Raw genomic sequence first — 17,590 nt, forward strand, 5'->3', positions numbered from 1 at the left:
AACTAGAGACATATGAACTGATTAAAACTTATGTCTATTTTCTAAAAAAATCGAAAGATAAAGTGAAGTTTTTCTGGAAACTGTTTCTAGAAATCCTTCTTGGCACCTGGGATGTGTGGAATTAAAGTGTTCAGGAGTGTGACCTTACAGTCTGCATCAATTTCTCGTGGGCTTTTTAGGAATTTCATTGTTTACTCTATGAAAAACGAGCTTTCGTCTATCAGCTGGGGTTGCTCAGTGATAAAAACATGCACTGATTCATGTTGCAATCCGTTGAAACCAAATCGCTATATTGCAATCCGTATGATTCGAAAATGTTGTAGTGAAATAAACTGTTCACATGACAGATACAATAAGGAATAATGATAAATACCTTGGCCATCTTAGAATGCGTGGAGACTGATATGCTTTTATTTTTTGTGCATAGAGAGAAAATAAAGGCAAAAGAGTCCCATCATTTACTTCCAAGCCTGGAATTGATGCAAAAGTTCTTAGAACTCATGGAAATATTCAATGTGCCACCTCATGAAGTTACAGTTGAATAAAACATACTTTTAGTTAAATCATAGTTATTTACCTTAAATCCAAAATTAGAACTTCATTTGCAATTTTCTCAATTGTGAGCATTTCCATATGGGACCATATGCTTTTATGGGCAGTAGAGGTCTTGGTCACCTTACAAGTCAAGCCTTCAGATACTTTAAACAAAGAAACGACGAACCCGGCGAGCTCATTACTCTGCGGTCTTTTGATGTACTTCCGAGGCGGCAACGGGCACCAAAATTTGCATGAACTGTTGAAAAGCTATAATCTTTTATTTCCTTCCAGTTCGAGCCCTATTTTTTTCGCTTTTGTTCTACAGAATTTGAAAAAAATCTAGAAAATTCAACCTCATCAGTATGCAATTTATTTAAAGCTCAGGAATCTCTAGGAACAAAAGATCTAATTAACAAAAAAAAAATTCAAATTTCGAGTTTAAGAAAATTAGAGTTGATTTATTTTTGATGTGGGACTACGTTTTCTATTGTACTGGGATACATTCTGTAAAAATAAAATGAGCATGTAACGTTTTTACTTGGCGGAATGGATGAATGCTAATTGCTCACAAGCAACTGCACCGATTTCTTCTATATATATGCCGTTGGGTAGCTAAAAGATACAAGATTTTTATAATGTGATAAATATCCCCACCATTTTTTTATTGCATTACGAAAATTACGGAAAAGTTTCAAGGTCATATATTCTGGAAGACATGGAAGCTCACTCCCCAGTCGCCCGTCAATGCGAAGTTCAGTAGTGGTTAAAATACTGATTGAGACCGGCATGAAAAAGACTATTGGAAGACTTGGAAGCCGTTTGGTTACTGTTGATAGTGAATCATAAGAGTATGGTGGGATTGGGTGATCTTCAGGAAGAGATCAATCTTAAGGATCGATTCAGTTGAACGTTGAACTGTTAAATCGATTTTTTCAGCCTTTTTCGCGGCGCTTTTTCATGTGTACAAAGGCACTGTACTCAATGGTCATTGATGTCTGACAATCGGAGCAGTCAACGGTTAATTTCACTTCTTGTTTGATTTCTTCACAATAGAACAACGACTAATTTTTTGGAATGATTTTTTTCAGCCATGATTGTTGTATGTGAGTTCGACTGTTGGGAATTGTACGATGGTTGGTTATAATTTCGGCTGAGCAGTCTTGAATAAGTAGATCGTTCTGCTTATTCAAGACTGCTCAGCCGAAATTTTAACCAACCATCGAATGATTTTTTCATTGAGCAAACATAAATATAAAATTAATATTTTATCACAAAGTTAAAGTATGGATACATGTTGATAGACTGATGAGCCAAAGTGGCAAAACTTGGGATAAAATCAACGTAAAACTACACAAATTATCACAACTATTACTATACAACTATACTATACAACTATACTATACTGCCAGTACCCGCATAACTGTCCCATACTGATTTTGGTCACTTTCGAGTTATCAGCTGGAATCGACTTAATTGTTATCATATTTTCTAAGAAAAAATTAAAATTGATACTTTTGTATGGAAAAATATGGAAAAAATACCAAGTTGTTTTTGTCCCATATTGAAAGTACCCGCATTACAGTCCCACTGCATAGTGGTACAAACTGTAAACCTATAATTTTGCCTCAGATTAGTATATATCGGATTATTTTTGGCGTATAGAAATATGCCATTTAATTAACTAGACTAATAATGTTTTTCTGTAGTACAATCCACGTTGCCAATGATACTGCCGGTTGCTGGTAGAATTTATATGTGATGGGACAAAATATGCGAGTACTTTTGAAATGTACCCGCATATTTTGTCCCATTTTGTCTTTTTTTTTCAAGTTATATAACGTAAAACCAATTCCATCCATGGTTTTTTGTTCTCACCGATAAACTTGATGTGCCATGCAACCGTTATGGTCATTGGTTCTGGATTTAATTGCTGGAAATCCGAAAATTCACGGATTATATTGAATCGCCGTTTTCTCAACATGTTGTTTTTCATTATGGGACAGTTATCTGGGTACCGGCAGTATACAACAGTATTGTATTACAACTATTTCATTTTGCATTGTTATATGTTTCTCGTCAGTCAGACACTGTTCACACACGAATCTAACGAAACTAGCAATACAGTTGACGCCGACTTGTCAACTGCGAGGTAAGAAGGAAATGAGCAACAACATGTTGTATTAACTCAAGAACTAGCCGCAACCAGCAAGGTTGCCATCACCTTGAAGATAGACAGTCAAACTTTAAATTACTCAAGATATTCAATAACGTACCGAAATGTATTACTTTGATGCGTTTGGTCAATTTTTTGAATTGCATTCTGTCAGATCTCAGAACCAACTTTTTGGCAACCCTGCCAGCATTCAATAAATCGACTAAACCAGTTCAGTGGCCTGCTATCAGCGGATGGCGTTTCGAGCCACCTTAACCAATCGCATGCAATCGGTGAAGCAAATATGAGGAAAACGCAGTGATAAGTAACTTGCGCCACAGCCGACACGCGAAGTTATCTGCCTCCGGGGAATTATTATCGAACCAAGAAGTAATTGGCCGTAAACGATCGTACCCATGTCAACACGCTGGAAATTATTTCACTTTTACCGGTGAGTGGCAGAATTGGATCGGCTACTGATTTTGATTCGAGAACATTGGCACAGTCGAGCAGTCAATTAAACACAAGCTTCCCGTGCGTCGCACGCGTAGCGTTTTGTTCCCCGACGCCTTTGCTAGGAAAATTGACACTGACTGAATGCCCAGTGGAGCGACAATTACGGTCGGATATCGTCACGAGATCAGGTTCCCATTCATAAGCTGCGTGCCTATCGGGCAGCAAATGCACAATTTATGTATTCCTCGCGACACGTCACTCAATTTCAGCGCGGCGGGAAGCGTGGAAATCTAGGTTTGATGAAAACCGTTCGATCATTGCAGTATGCGCTAACGGTTCGTAATTAAATCGTTGGTCAAGATGATGAATCGAAAGGTGGGTGCATTATTTCCTATTTATCTATTGTTTATAAGAATCACACAGTTGAAAATTTCATCTAAAAGTAATATTCAAAATTATTAACAGTACGATGATAGATTGACATTTCAGCATTTTCGTGGTTGTTTTGCATAACACTCACCTGAGGTCGTCATCTGACGACAAGAACGGCTAGCAGTAGGGTAGCCGAGCAAAAGGTGAGATAGTGTTCAAGCTTACAGATACTTGACCCACGATCGGCGGCGAGAAGTTGGGTTGAATGGATCCGGTCGAGAGGATCAGTATGTCAGTGATCGCTTACTGCGCTACATCGTAAATTGCTGATTGCAGTTTACTTTTTTATCTTTCGATCGGTAACGACGAAACACGCAATGACGTCACGCCGGCTGTGGCAGGCTGTAACTTTGAGCGCGATCGTAGCCTTAATCGATCAAGGTGAGTTTTAAAGGTTAATTCCGTTGTTGCTTGTTATTGTTGTTGGTTGCTGTAATCGAACGTGTTTTTCAATCGTTATCAGGTGACATCGTTGTCGGATTGGAGTGTCACTTTTGCATAGGAATGATCAGCTGCAACCGAAGTGGGGAAGAAATTGAAACAATGCCCTGCACGGCCGAAATCGTCCACAGAACCAACGAGTCGCTAGCCAGTTTTATGCCGACTCTAGTAAAAACCCAGGTGTTAAATCGAGAGGAGTTTCAGTGTGTTCACGTGAAGGCAACTTCTTTGTCGGATAGGACCTTTTTGTTTATACGCGGGTGCGTCTACGCAACAGTGAGTTCGATCGAGTTTTGCGACCTGAGACACGCAAGCTTTCAAGGAACGCGTGAGTGCGTGGCTTGCAACCGTGAGGATCGCTGCAACGATGTTATCCTTAGTGGTAGTGAACGGAATGTGATTAGTGCAATTACTATGGTTGGGGTGTTTGCAGTACTCTGTGTAGTAAATCATGTCTACCTCCGTCTGAATGTATAATAAAGCATGTAATTTATTTCCTCTTCATTGACGTCTTTGCACAATGATTGAACACCGTTGCGCCCAGACAGCCGGGGAGGAGCTTTATTGGGCAACCTTTGCCTTGAGCGTTAATGTCCAGGTAAACGTGCATTGTGAATCGTGGTTCAGTCCAACGGTATGCTATGTGTCGTAATAGCAATTAGTGTAATGGAATAAACAAATTATTTATTCATAAAACTATAATTGATGAATGGAATCAGTTGATCATAACATCGGTACAAACTTTACTATTAGACAGATGTATATATTCTGTGCAAGTCACGGTTCAACTGTGCTCATAAATGGGCGTTCTGAAAACAAACTATCGCTATGTAGAAATAAACAATAAAGAAAACCAATCTGCGTTTGCACATCGATCAAACAACAAATCTCTGATTTGCACTTACCTGTTAATACTGGCTTGTCCATGTTAATTGACAAAATCCTTGGTTTTGTTTAGTAAAGAACTTTGAAACGACCTTTGTGCAACCTGTTTTCGAAGCTGCAAAAACGTGATAGAAATTATTTTGACCCAAAAAAATTGATTTTAGAGCCGTAGCGTCTGCGTTAATTTCAATAATTATTTTCCATTCTATAGAAGTTGCTATTTTGTGATTAATCCACCTAAAATAGATGAGGAATAGGACCGCTCAAGAAAACCCGCCGGACTGTAAAATTAATAAACACAAATAAAGAACAGGGATGGATGTTATATAAGAAGAAAGATAAATAAATCACAATTTATTACAGTGTAGAAACATTGATCAAGTCCAATTATGGCTGGGAATATGTTAATAATTGTAAGATATGTTTCCATCATCCATCCATCTGTTTACAAAAAAAGTGCTTCTCTCTTGGTATGAGTGAATAAAATATGTTTTCATTACATAGTTATAACTTGAAATTAGCGTTGACGAATAACATTCAATTTACAGCTGCCTTTTTTGTGCCCTTTTGAACGGGTTAATGGTTGTCTAGTTATTATTTTGTAATAAAGATGTTATTAATTGCAATTGATCCAACCTTATTAGAATTTAAAGTTAGAAGATTTTTCTTCATGTGCAGTCACACAATAATAAGTAGAAAGGTACATATTCTCCACCACCCAGCTATTAACTGCAACTATTGTGGAACAAGTAAATCAGTCTTGTTTGGAAACCAAACCATTGATTTGTAGTCCCACTCGCTCAGGAATGAAACCGCCACTTAAGGAAACTTTCCTATGGGCTAAAGTGCGAGAAGATATTTCCCAAACGACGAATGGAGGACGGACGTGAAACAGGATTTACTTTACCCCCCATAAGACAACGGGAACGTCTTCTACCGTGGCATACGAGTGAGTGTTGCCGATAAATCCTTGAAAGCAGACTTCGAGGTTGGTCGCCACACTACTGGAAGTGCAGCCGAAAATCCATAAACAACCATCAACGGCAACCCATGATGTGGCTGCGGTTTGAGAAGATATGTGAAAAGTTGGTGTGCCGTATAAATTCACTCTTCGCCCCGGACGTGTAGGTGCAATCGACTTGCGAACTGGCCTCGCCCTGATGTCCACCAACAACATCTTCGTGGTGCAGTGGTTGCAGGATTTTCAAAAAAAATATTTTTTTAATCTGTTGAAAGTATATGACGATGAAACAGGTTCAGTCTAAAATACTGCTGTATGACTTATTTGAATGATAAATAACCCAAGGAGAACAGAAAATCCAAACTGGACCCACTGCCGCCAATTCTGTACCGTACATTCCGGAGCAGGAACAGGTGACACGGGAACGGGTCAACTTCTACACTATCCTTGCAACTGATCCAAATAAAGTGTACCTAAGGGGCTCCAATCTCCCGGCATCTATTTCTTCTCACCTATCAGCCAAAACCGAAACCACATTATATTATTACAGTTGTTTATGTTTCTTCCAGCATCAAATTAAAAGTTTGAGATTAGTTAGGACAGTGCGTCTATAAATTGCAATAGACTATATTGATTACTGCCTCAAGCAAAGTCCATGTAATTGTACACTGGTAACAAAACAGAAAAAAGTATTTCGGGATTGCTAGCGGACTGCGGTTACGAACGTTCTCTTGAAACCTATTTTTATTTATTTTAAACTTTTAATCAATTTTATCTAACCCAACCCACAAAACTGAAATTCCACACCAGTGCCTAATTAGAGCAGACGCACGTTGTTTGTATTTTCATTAAACAAATATCCTAGGCATCTCCGCCAGTCAAATAAATCAAATCTCGCAAAACCAGACACGCAGGCACTTGTCGGCTGCGGCCGCATCGTATCGTTCCGAAATTGGCACTTCTCCAAGTGCCAAACGGCGACGCTACCACACATCTTCTCCAATGATAAAGAAGTAATCTAAATATTCTATAAATTCTCAAACTCATTTGCCCCCTAGGTTCCTCGCCCGCCGACCCACGAAGCACCCGCCACATTTGGGGTTCATTATTATTACTATTATTTTCGGAAATATTTTCATATTAAACGTACACAAAACTCCCTCGCGCGCGGAAGGAGGGAAGGCCCAGAGTAAACAGAACCTGCTCCGGCTCGCAAGCAAACTATCGTCAAACTTTCCGCAAACTAACACATCGCACACGGCAGCCATGGTACGACACCAAGCAGCGCAGTTCTTCCGCAAACAAAACACTCCTGAAGTTCCTCCTGATAGATGCCGCTTGATGATGGTGGAAGGATTCTCCCATCCATCGCAGCATCGGGGCAATAGCGTCGAACTACCCCGCGGTAAACAGCACCGAAGAGGCTTGATTAGACACGCGGCTAAAAGAAGATACCGCTGCTGCCGATGCGTACGTCCCAGCGGAGAACCGAGGGGCGATACAATTTGAGCCCAATTTTGGTTGGTTGTATTTATGATGAAAATGCTATAAATGTCAAAAATGTCAAAAATTTTAAAAATGTCAAAAATGTTTAAAATTGAAAAAATGTCAAAAATGTCAAAAACGTCAAAAATTTAAAAATCTCAAAAAAATTTCAAAATGACAAAAATGTTAAATATGTCAAATATGTCAAAAATTTCAAAAACGTCAAAAATGTCAAAGATGATAAAAAGGTAGAAAATGTCCAGAATATCAATTATGTGAAAAATTTAAAAATGATTAGAAACGCTGGAAATGTGAACAAACGAAATGACAATGTGAAGATAATAGGGAGAAGAAGATATGCAATTTCCTAAAGCATGACATTAAAAAAGGACACGTCAATGATAAAAAATCACATGAGCAAAGAACAGCAAAAGGTGACAAAAGAACAACAATCGTACGCAGAATTCATTCTAGAAAACTGAGAAAAGCAGAACAAAAAACAAGTAAACGCGAAGAAATCGAGAAAATAGGGGAGAGAACTATGAGGAAGAAAAATTGCAGACAATAATAACTATGTGAACGGAATATAAGACACGGAAAAGAAGAAAATGCGATTGGAAAATATGAGAAGAATAAGAAGTAGGAGAGCGGAAAATTAAACTAGGAAAAGAAAAGAAGAAAATGGAAATAAATCGAGAAAAAAATTTAGAGAAAATAAGAAGAATAAAAGATACGAATGAGAACAAACTCAGTAAAGAATGAGAAGAAGAGGACAATAAAAAATGAAAATATAACAAAATGTAAATAAGGAACAAATAAAAAGAAAAGGAGAGAGAATTGATAAAAATTAAGAACAGAATAAAAAGAGAATGAGAAGCGAAAGCAAAGAAAATGGGGAGAGCATGAGAAGAAAATGAGAATAAGATTAGAAGAAAATGGGAAGAGAAAATGAAATGAATAAAAAGAAGCAAGTGATTATAAACTGAGAAGAAAATGAAAAGTAAATAAAAAGAACACGAGAAGAAACCGAAAGTAAACCAAGTAAAATTGAGCATAAAATGAAATACGAATGAGAAAAAAGTGAAAAATAAAATACAAACACAGGAAATGAAAAACGAATGAGGATGGACAAAGTAGAATACGAGGAGATAATGAGAAGAGGATGAAAAACAATGAGAAGAAAATTGAAATTAGAAAACTAGAAAACAAGAAGTAAACGAGATATAAATGAGTAAAATAAGAAGAGAATGAAAACAAAAAAAAGGAGAAGTAAAGGAGAGCAAAATTAGAGTAAAATCAAAAGACAATGCATGAGGAAAGAATAAGAAGAAAATAAAACCAAAATGAGGAAAATGACAAGAAAAAATGAGAAGAAAATGAGAAAACAACGAAAATAAAATGGAAAAAAGATAGAAGAAAATGAGGGGAAAATTTGAAGAATATGAAAAAAAATGAAGAAATGAAGAAGAGAATGAGCAGAAACTGAGAATAGAATTACAAAAAGGAGAAGATAACGAAAAGGAAATGTGAAAAATTAGAAGAAAATGAGGAGAAAATGACAACAAATTGAATTGGAAAATGATAAGGAGAAAATGCGAAGAAAATCAGGAAACAATGAGAGAAAAAGAAAAAAATAACTGGGAATGAAACTAGATTCAGAATAAAATGAAAATAAAATGAATGAGAATGAGAAAAAAATGAGAAAAAATGAGAAGAAAATAAGCAGAAAATAAGATAAAACAAGAAAAAAATATGACGAAAATAAGGCGATAATGAGCAGGAATAATGAGCAGAATATGAGAAGAAAATGAAACAAGAGAAGAAAAAAAGAAAATGAGGAGAAAATGAGAAGAAAATGACAAAATGAGAAGAAAGTTAGAAGAAAACGAGAAGAAATAAAAAGAAAACGAAAAGAAAAAGAGAAGCAGATGAGATGAAAATGACGAAACGGAATGGAACGAAAATGAAGAAGACGAAACAATGAGAAGAAACAAGCGGAAAATGAGAAGCACATGAGAAGCACATGAATAGCATATGAGAAGATAATGAGAAGAAAATGAGAAAAAAAATTGAGAAAATGAGAAGAAAATAATAAGAACATGAGAAGAAATTGAGAAGATATTGAGAAGAAAATGAGGGGAAAATTTGAAAAAAATGAGAAAATAATGAGGAAAGAATGAAGAAATGAATAAGAGAATGATCAGAAAGTGCGAAAAGAATAACAAAAAGTAGAAGATAACGAAAAGGAAATGTGACCATAATAAAAGAAAATGAAAAGAAAATGACAAGGAATTGACAAGAAGAAAATGATGACAAGAAGAGAATGTGAACACAATGAGACGAAAATAAACGGAAAATGAGAAAAAAATGAGAAAAAAAATATGACAAAATAAGAAGCTAATGAGAAATAATAATAAGAAAAATATGAGAAGAAAATAAAAAAAGAGAAGAAAACAAAAAGAAAATGAGGATCAAATGAGATGAAAATGGAAAAAGGAGAAGAAAATGACAAGAAAATAAAACGAGAAGAAAATGACAAGAAAATGAGAAGAGACTGAGAAGAAAATAAGAAGAAAATGAAAATAAAATTAAAAGAAGATTAGAAGAAAATGAGAAGAAAATGAGAAGAAAATGAGAAGAAAATTATACAAAATAGAGTATGACAAAAGAATGGAAAGAAAATGTAAACACAATGATAAGAAAACAAGTGGAAAATGAGAAGAAAATAAGAAGCACATGAGAAGCACTTGAGAAGCACATGAATAGCACATGAGAAGATAATGAGAAGGAAATGAGAAAAAAAGGTGAGATAAATAGGAAGAAACTGAGAAGATAGTGAGAAGAAAATGAGAAGAAAATGGGGAGAAAATGGAGAGAAAACGAGAAGAAAAAAAAACGAAGAAAACGAGGAGAGAAGAATGGAATGAGATAAAAATGAGACAAAATAAAAAAAGGAAGAGAAAGCAAAAGCAAACGTCAAGAAAATGAGAAGAAAATAGGAAGAAATCAGGAATGAGAATAGAATGAACAAAAAATGAGAAGATAATGAGAAGGAAATGAGAAGGATATGAGAAGGAAATGAATAAAAAATGAAAAAAAAATGAGAAGAAAATAAGGAAAAAATGAGGAAAAAAAATTAGTAGAAAGTAAAAAGAATGGAATTACAAATGAGCGATATGAGAAAAGAAAAATGATTAAAAATGGCAAGAAAATGAAAGAATGAAAGAGTAGAGAATGAGAAGAGAATGAGAAGAGTCAAACAAGTTAATGAGAAGCAAATAAGGACAAAAAAATGAAAACGAGGAGAAAATGAGGAAAAAAATGAGAAAAGAATGAAAAGAATGAGAAGCAATGAATGAAAACTTAGGAAAGAATTTCACTAGGATTAGCAGAGAATGAGGAGAAATCGAGACAGAATGTGAATATTATGAGGAAAGGATGGTAAACAATGTGAAAAGAATGAGAAGAAAACAATAAGGAAATGAGAAGAAAACAAGAATTTATTGAGTAAGAATAAGAAGAGAATAAGAAAAAGTTATCAAACAAAACAAAATGAGCAAAATTTAAAAAAAAAGTACGAGACGAGAAGAATGATTTAGTAAGAAGAAAATGAAGGAAAAATTAGGAAAGATTGAGAAGATAATGAGAAGAAATTAAAATAGAAGAAGAAGAGAACATGATGCTGAGAACAGAATGAAAAATTTAGGTTGAAAGCAGGAATTTGGTCAGAAGAGAATGAGAAATTGACATGAAATAAGAATGAGAAGTTGACAAGAAATCATGAGTTTAGGAAATAGAGATAAATGAATGATGATGGAAAAAGAATAAAAAATTTTTTGACAGATATCTAAATGTCTTCATTGTTATAGAAATATAAGATAAAATTGGAAGACCGTAAGTGAAGAACGAAAATTATTAACATTATAGCATGAAAAATGAAGTAGAAAATTAAAAGAAGATAAATATAAGAATCAAAAATAGTAACAAATGTTGAAAAATGCCGAATTTTAAATCACTTACAGCGTTTACTGGCCCCTCGTTTGGCTTTGGTTGGTAACGTAAGAAAGCAGGCAAAAGTCGAAAGCTCCACTTCCTCAAGATTGACTTTGCCTGAACACAGGCGGGACGCTGCCCGAGAAATTCGAGGCAAATTTATTAACACCAAACACTTGCCAGGTGCCGTCATCCGCCGCAACCAAAACCCGCCCCATCCCTGTGCACCTGCCATCGATAAATACATAGTTTGTCTTTTCCGTGGTGGTGTATGCCCGGTTCATTGAAGGCCCTCTCACGTGCCCGAGTGTGGAGAGACATAAATTATATCGAATTTCATTTTCCATACCGAGAGCATGTATTATAGGACGATGCTACGGATGCTCTCGAAGGCACACGAAGACGATTCCTTAAGGATAATTTTCGACTATAGGTGTGGCTGAGATGTTTCTGACGTGGGTTTCAAGTGTCAACAAAAGGATTTTATTCGAGCTGAAGCAGGACTTGATTAATTGGAATACCTTCAGGTTTTGATTGAGCGGCAATTGTGTAATCGCTTCTGGTGGTAAACCTATTTCGTTTGTACGGTCGTTCTATTGTAACTGACTTCAGCCTGTCTAACTTGCTTTACGGGACACTGTTCCGAATTAAGACACACGAACCATCACCGGTAGGAACTTCCGAAAAATCAAACACAAATATTTTACTTTTAATAACAAGCATCGAATCTGTCTTCCAGAAGATTGCGCACGAACCGTGAGCCAATGTTCGCAGGCGGCCAATGCAGAGGAGCGAGAGAGAACAAGTTCGCCCGGATGAAGACCGTGTGTCATTTCTGGTCCCAATTTCCGAGTACGCCAGAAGCGAAAGTAAGATCTGATGTGCGGTGACGGTGGCGGTGCTGTTTTCATTTAAGATTAATTTTCTAATTACATAAAATCACAATCGGTACATTCCTGCACCCGGCCTGGCCGTAAGACGACCGACCCAAGAAACGAGAGGAACGATGAAGACGTACCCGAGCATCAGGTAAAACGTTACGATTCAGTTCAGCTGGGTTTTCGTTCATTCTTCTTCTGCTTCTTCAGCTCGCATGGAAAATGGGTCTGGTGCATTCCAGACCAGACTGACGTATGTGAGCCGGAGCATCTTTGGATGAAAATTAATCTCGATTTCGAGTTTACCGTAATTCTCGGTCGGTACGAAGAAAGCAGCACACACTTTGCCCCGAGGGCGCGAGCAAGCAGCTGAACAAACAGGAGCTCGGTGCAAATTTCGGCAAACGGTAAGCTTAAATTGTTGGTACTGATTGGATGAAGTTATTCGGAAGGATAACGATTTGTACTTTGTTTCCGTTGGTGCGATGGCGATGTTATTGAATAAAGCAGCAACCTCCAACCAAAGTTTAACTATTCTGATTGACTGACATGCGAGCAAGGCCAAACTTTCGAAACTTGGCGGAGGGATCAAACATTCACCTAAATGTGTTCAATTCTGGTTAATCTTGCCATGCTCAAGAAACGCGAGCAATGCCATTATAGAGTATCTATATAAATATTTCATAAACATACACATTCACCAAGACGAAACACAAAATAACAAAAAGCACTTCATGCGCCCGTTTGCAATCCATATTCATAAATAGAGCCGTTCCGGGTGTTCCGCAGTCCAAAATCATGATTTATGTATCGCCGAAATCAATTCCAACATACCTGAAATGCTTTTCACTTCCCTGCTGTCTCCGGCACCCAGAATAGACAACAGCCTGACGAGGAATCATTGAGTAAACATTGGCATCGCAGGGGGATGGGTTTCGTAACAGAAGGCAAGCGGAAATGCCACCGTATAAGAAGGTTACGTAACTTTTGTCTTCCAGCCATACGTCACGAGCACGACGCCGAAATGCACCTTTATTGCCAATTCAGGATGAGAATAAAGATTTTACAAACATTTCTCCCCGGATTCTTGATGGCTGGCTGATGGTTTCGAACTCGAACTGGAAAAGCCATTCGCCATAGACAGTCGTCATCCGCTAACGAAGTCGAATAAAATATGAGAGATGACAGGCAGGGAACGTTACCCCAGCCTGCCACCGTTATCACCCGCCAGTTGATAGATTAGAGGGGCAACATATCAGCACGGTGGGGGGGTGAATCGGAATGGATATGTTTTATTAAACACGAACGAAAGTGACACTTTTCCTTCGGCTGCTGGCTGTTTGATAAATGAGCCTCCGGAAGGAGGAAAAATTGGCGGACGGATGTGAGCGGAATATTTGATGCCCATTTCGAATAGTTAGTTTCGGTGGTGATAGGTTTATTTGTGTGTGTTTTATTTTTGAGTCTGCCAAGAATCGTATTGTTGTGGTTTGATGGATTAATTCAACTGAACTGAAACGAACAGAGATCGAAAAGCCAAAAACAGCCAGCAAATCTAAATCAAATTAAATCCAAAACCAATTCAAATTTATTTTAAATCAAAGATGACTAGAACAAGATACCTGACTCTTGCAGAATTCATCGGACATGATTGTCGCTGCGTGTGAGCAAAAGTCGAACTAATTTATGCACTGTTAATATAATGTATACTTAACGTCAAAATCAACTGATGAGGTATGACTGCTGAAAGGTGAAACAATTTTTTCAGTATCCATGTGGACGACTGTACGGTGCTGCAGTTCGAAAAATGATAATAATGTGTACGAATGCTTAGCTCTCAAACATGAAACTTTCCGGAAGAATCAAGAATTATCGGCGCATCATTTAAAATTAAGCGTACCATAAGAACTTCCTGATGAGCACACTCTACAGCCAAGTTTTCCACTCTTGCCGAGGTTATTATGTAAAGCAAAAATCGGGTGTCCCGGTGAACCTGACCATTAGACTGGGACACGGTGATATGGGAAAAAAGCGATGGTATTATTTTTTCGCTCCCATCCACTTTTTATGTTCCTTATGGGTCCTATAACAACTGTGTAATTTTTCAGACCGATCGGTGAAACGCCTGATTTGCGCCCGATTTTTAAACTTCCATACGATTTTATATGGGAAATAAACCACTTTTTCAAAACTTTTTCTATAGAGATGTCCAGTTAGCTCCTGGGAAAAACTCTTCTGAAGACCGCTACTTTGCTTGTGAAAAAATATATTCACCCTAGACTGAATGAATATTGACGAACGGCTCACCATTGAATTTTACTAGCAATACTGCTGCAGCATGCTGCTGTTACAAATTCAACCGAATGATAAGAAATGATATCGCTTAAATTTATCGTGGAGGCTTCCCCGAAGATACTTTGAGCAAAAATCACACTTTGAAAATTGATTCCACGCAAAATTATTTCTCATACTTAAGCAAGTTTGCAATAGCAGCATGCTGTAGCAGTGTTGCTGGAAAATTTCAATGGTGAGCCGTCCGTCAGACATTCAATCAGTTTGGGGGAAACTTTAAAAATCGGGCGCAAATCGGGCGTTTCACTGATCGATCTGAACAGTTACACAGTTGTTATCGGACCCATAAGGAACACGAAAAGTGCATGGGAGCTAACCATTATTTTTTGTCCCACCCTACTGACCATACGCACAATGGTTCTGAAACCTGGCTTGCGACATATCAAACTTTAAGTTTTGGTAGAATGGGACCTGAAAATAAATATGACCTCTCAATATAAAACCCCCACTCTGACAGTCAATTTCACACGTTTCTTTCGTACTTTGAAGTGCAAAATATATGGCAATAGCATTAAGTGCAAAAAATGACAATATCATTGATCTGCATGTTATCTTAAGCGTCGAGCTGACCAAACTGCCACACCTTTTTCATATACAATCTTGATCAGCTTACCGATCGATGACGGACGATGCACGATAAATCGGTTTTGCTAATACAGCAACTGTTCGCTAACTGGGCACGCTTCAACTGGTCTTCTTTTTAACTAGGCGCTCGCTAACTGGGAGGATTCCCAGTTAAAAAGACAACAAACGTCAAATATCTAAACGCACGGGAGGCATGTGGATTGGGAACGAAAACTAAAAAATTAAAATTTTTCTAATCGAGCATATTTAAAATACGAAAACAATAATATAGCTTTATTTGAGAGATAAGTTTGTAGTTGCGGCTTCTCTATTTGGTGATCAACTTGAGAACGAAAGCCTTTCATGAAGTTGTCGCGAAGCAGCGTTATCCATCGAACTCCCCCTCGGCGTTGAGATGATATCCCAGTTAGCGAGCTGATTTCAATAACTGGGAAGTGCTCGTAGCCCAGTTAGCGGACAGTTGCTGTAGTGACAATTTTATGTGAATTTATGTATCTTGTTCTAGTTATCTTTGGTAAGATAAAATAGGTTAAATATATAGATAAAAGGGTAGCGCCCTTAATCAATATGAAATTCTGTAAAGTAGTTGATTTTATTAACTGTAGAACGGCCAAATACTATTCAATATGAGTGTTTTCGGGAAGATACCCAGATACTAGAATCCGTCCCAAAGCACCATGTTTAAATCCGAAAAAGTGGCTTCCGGTTTCCCAAATACAGCCAAAAATGGCCAAATACTATCCAATGTGGGTACTGCCGGAATCAGAAAGATGCTCAAGGCCGGTACTCCACTACAGACCAGGGCCTGACAAAGTCATTTTTAATTGGGTTGTAAAGTTTTACTTGGTGTTCTGATTTTTATGTAACAGCTGAAAGAGTGTAATTTTTTGAGCAAAACGAGATTTTTAATTTTTTTCATCGTTGTCCTTCGATTTTTATATGAAAAATAAAAAACTGCTCGAAATTTTTTGGATAACAATTTGTACATGGGCGAACTGTCAGTCACTGGACTTCGAGTAGTTTTTCATTCTTCATTAAAAAATCGAAGGAAAACTATAAATATTTTTTGGCTTTTCTAATAATTTATAAAATGATTTACAACCAACCCATTTGAAAATTGTTAGGCGCCAGTGACGCGGTTAACCTTCGCGAGCACTTTGTGAGTCACATAAAAACTACTCTAATGCTCTTGCATTGATTTTCAATTAAAAGCAGGCCTACAAAAAGGCGTCATCTTTTTTTCATGGCCCCAAAAACATATGACACTGGAGTACCACGGTAGGTTTGATGGAACCAAAACATATATCGCATACAAAACGAAGGCTGACAGCGTCCCTATCGCATGATGATTTTCAATTGGAACTGACTTTGAGCGTTGAGGGAGACAGAGCGCATTCATATAGTACGTAACGCATATAGAAGAGCGTTAGGAGAATACAGTGCTTGCTGCAAGACGTGTGGTTAACTATTCATAATTATAGATTAGAAACCCTCAAGGAATCCTAGGATAGCACTTTGGCGATCCTGCCATGATATGAACTTCCTCAATTATAGCTGAATATATAGTGAAAGTGCGTATAAATATTACAATTTCAATGTTATTTTCTCCACATTAGCAACGCTGCTCCGAAAGAACAAAATCACGGTTGCCAGTCAACCAATTCTATATATATATAAGTTAGTATATAATTTAAGCTCCAATCCAAGTGAAAATAATATCAAACCTAGCATTAAGTTTTAACTTCGAGCCAAAAAAAGAGTGGGAGGGGGGGGTAACTTGCAGTGAATTTTGATCCAAGCCAAGTGAAGAAGATTAAATCTTACACTAAGCTCTGGCCAAGCTCCAAGCCAAGTAGAGAATTAAAAAAAAGAGAAGAAATCCTGCGCTGAGTTTAGCAACAAGCTAATCTACTGGAAGCTATTTTATTGTACCTAAATAAACTGCCAACACTTCTTGAACGAATTTCACTGGTATATCTATCTGTGGCCCCGAAAAAAAATATAACATACAACATACCGAAAGTTTTTGAGAATGCTGAATGAATGTCAGGCTTTACAACATGCAGGTCAGAGGGATCATCGAAAGAGCTAATGAAGAGTAGGATGTTTTATCTTACATGTCACCTCGGGTATTGGTTCCAAAGGGCACAAAGGAGTTTTAGGAAGCTAATATAAACAGCTCTTAACTGTATGCAAACATACCATAACAGTTTTAGTAGAATTTTGTATAGTCTAAAAAGTTCAGAAAAACTGTTTTCCTTCATTATTGAAAGAGTTACCTTTGGAGACGTGTATCAAGATTTCATTGATAAATTATGAAAATATAGACCAAAAAATCCTGTGTTCAAAACCTTCATATGGAATTCGCATTTTAGTAAGTTTGGCCACTCCTTTATATGGAGATCGTCTTTTGTGCGGACGGAGAAAGTTGTT

At 37.2% G+C, this 17,590-nt stretch overlaps 1 protein-coding gene and 1 long non-coding RNA gene across 2 annotated transcripts; both read left to right on the plus strand.

Annotated features, from left to right (window-relative positions):
- The first annotated feature begins 3,098 nt into the window (after nucleotides 1–3,098).
- Nucleotides 3,099–4,522, plus strand: LOC129729544 (uncharacterized). Its single transcript, XM_055688183.1, has 3 exons — nucleotides 3,099–3,520; nucleotides 3,622–3,958; nucleotides 4,041–4,522. The coding sequence occupies exons 2-3, from the start codon at nucleotides 3,895–3,897 to the stop codon at nucleotides 4,493–4,495; spliced, it is 519 nt and encodes a 172-aa protein (XP_055544158.1). The 5' UTR covers nucleotides 3,099–3,520; nucleotides 3,622–3,894; the 3' UTR covers nucleotides 4,496–4,522.
- Nucleotides 4,523–10,980: 6,458 nt separating this feature from the next.
- On the plus strand, nucleotides 10,981–13,449 carry LOC129731197 (uncharacterized). Its single transcript, XR_008728982.1, has 3 exons — nucleotides 10,981–12,371; nucleotides 12,431–12,627; nucleotides 12,731–13,449. It is a non-coding gene; the product is annotated as an uncharacterized LOC129731197 (long non-coding RNA).
- The last annotated feature ends 4,141 nt before the right edge of the window (nucleotides 13,450–17,590 follow it).

Source organism: Wyeomyia smithii, chromosome 3 (assembly GCF_029784165.1).
Source record: "Wyeomyia smithii strain HCP4-BCI-WySm-NY-G18 chromosome 3, ASM2978416v1, whole genome shotgun sequence".
NCBI classification, from domain to species: Eukaryota; Metazoa; Arthropoda; class Insecta; order Diptera; family Culicidae; genus Wyeomyia; species Wyeomyia smithii.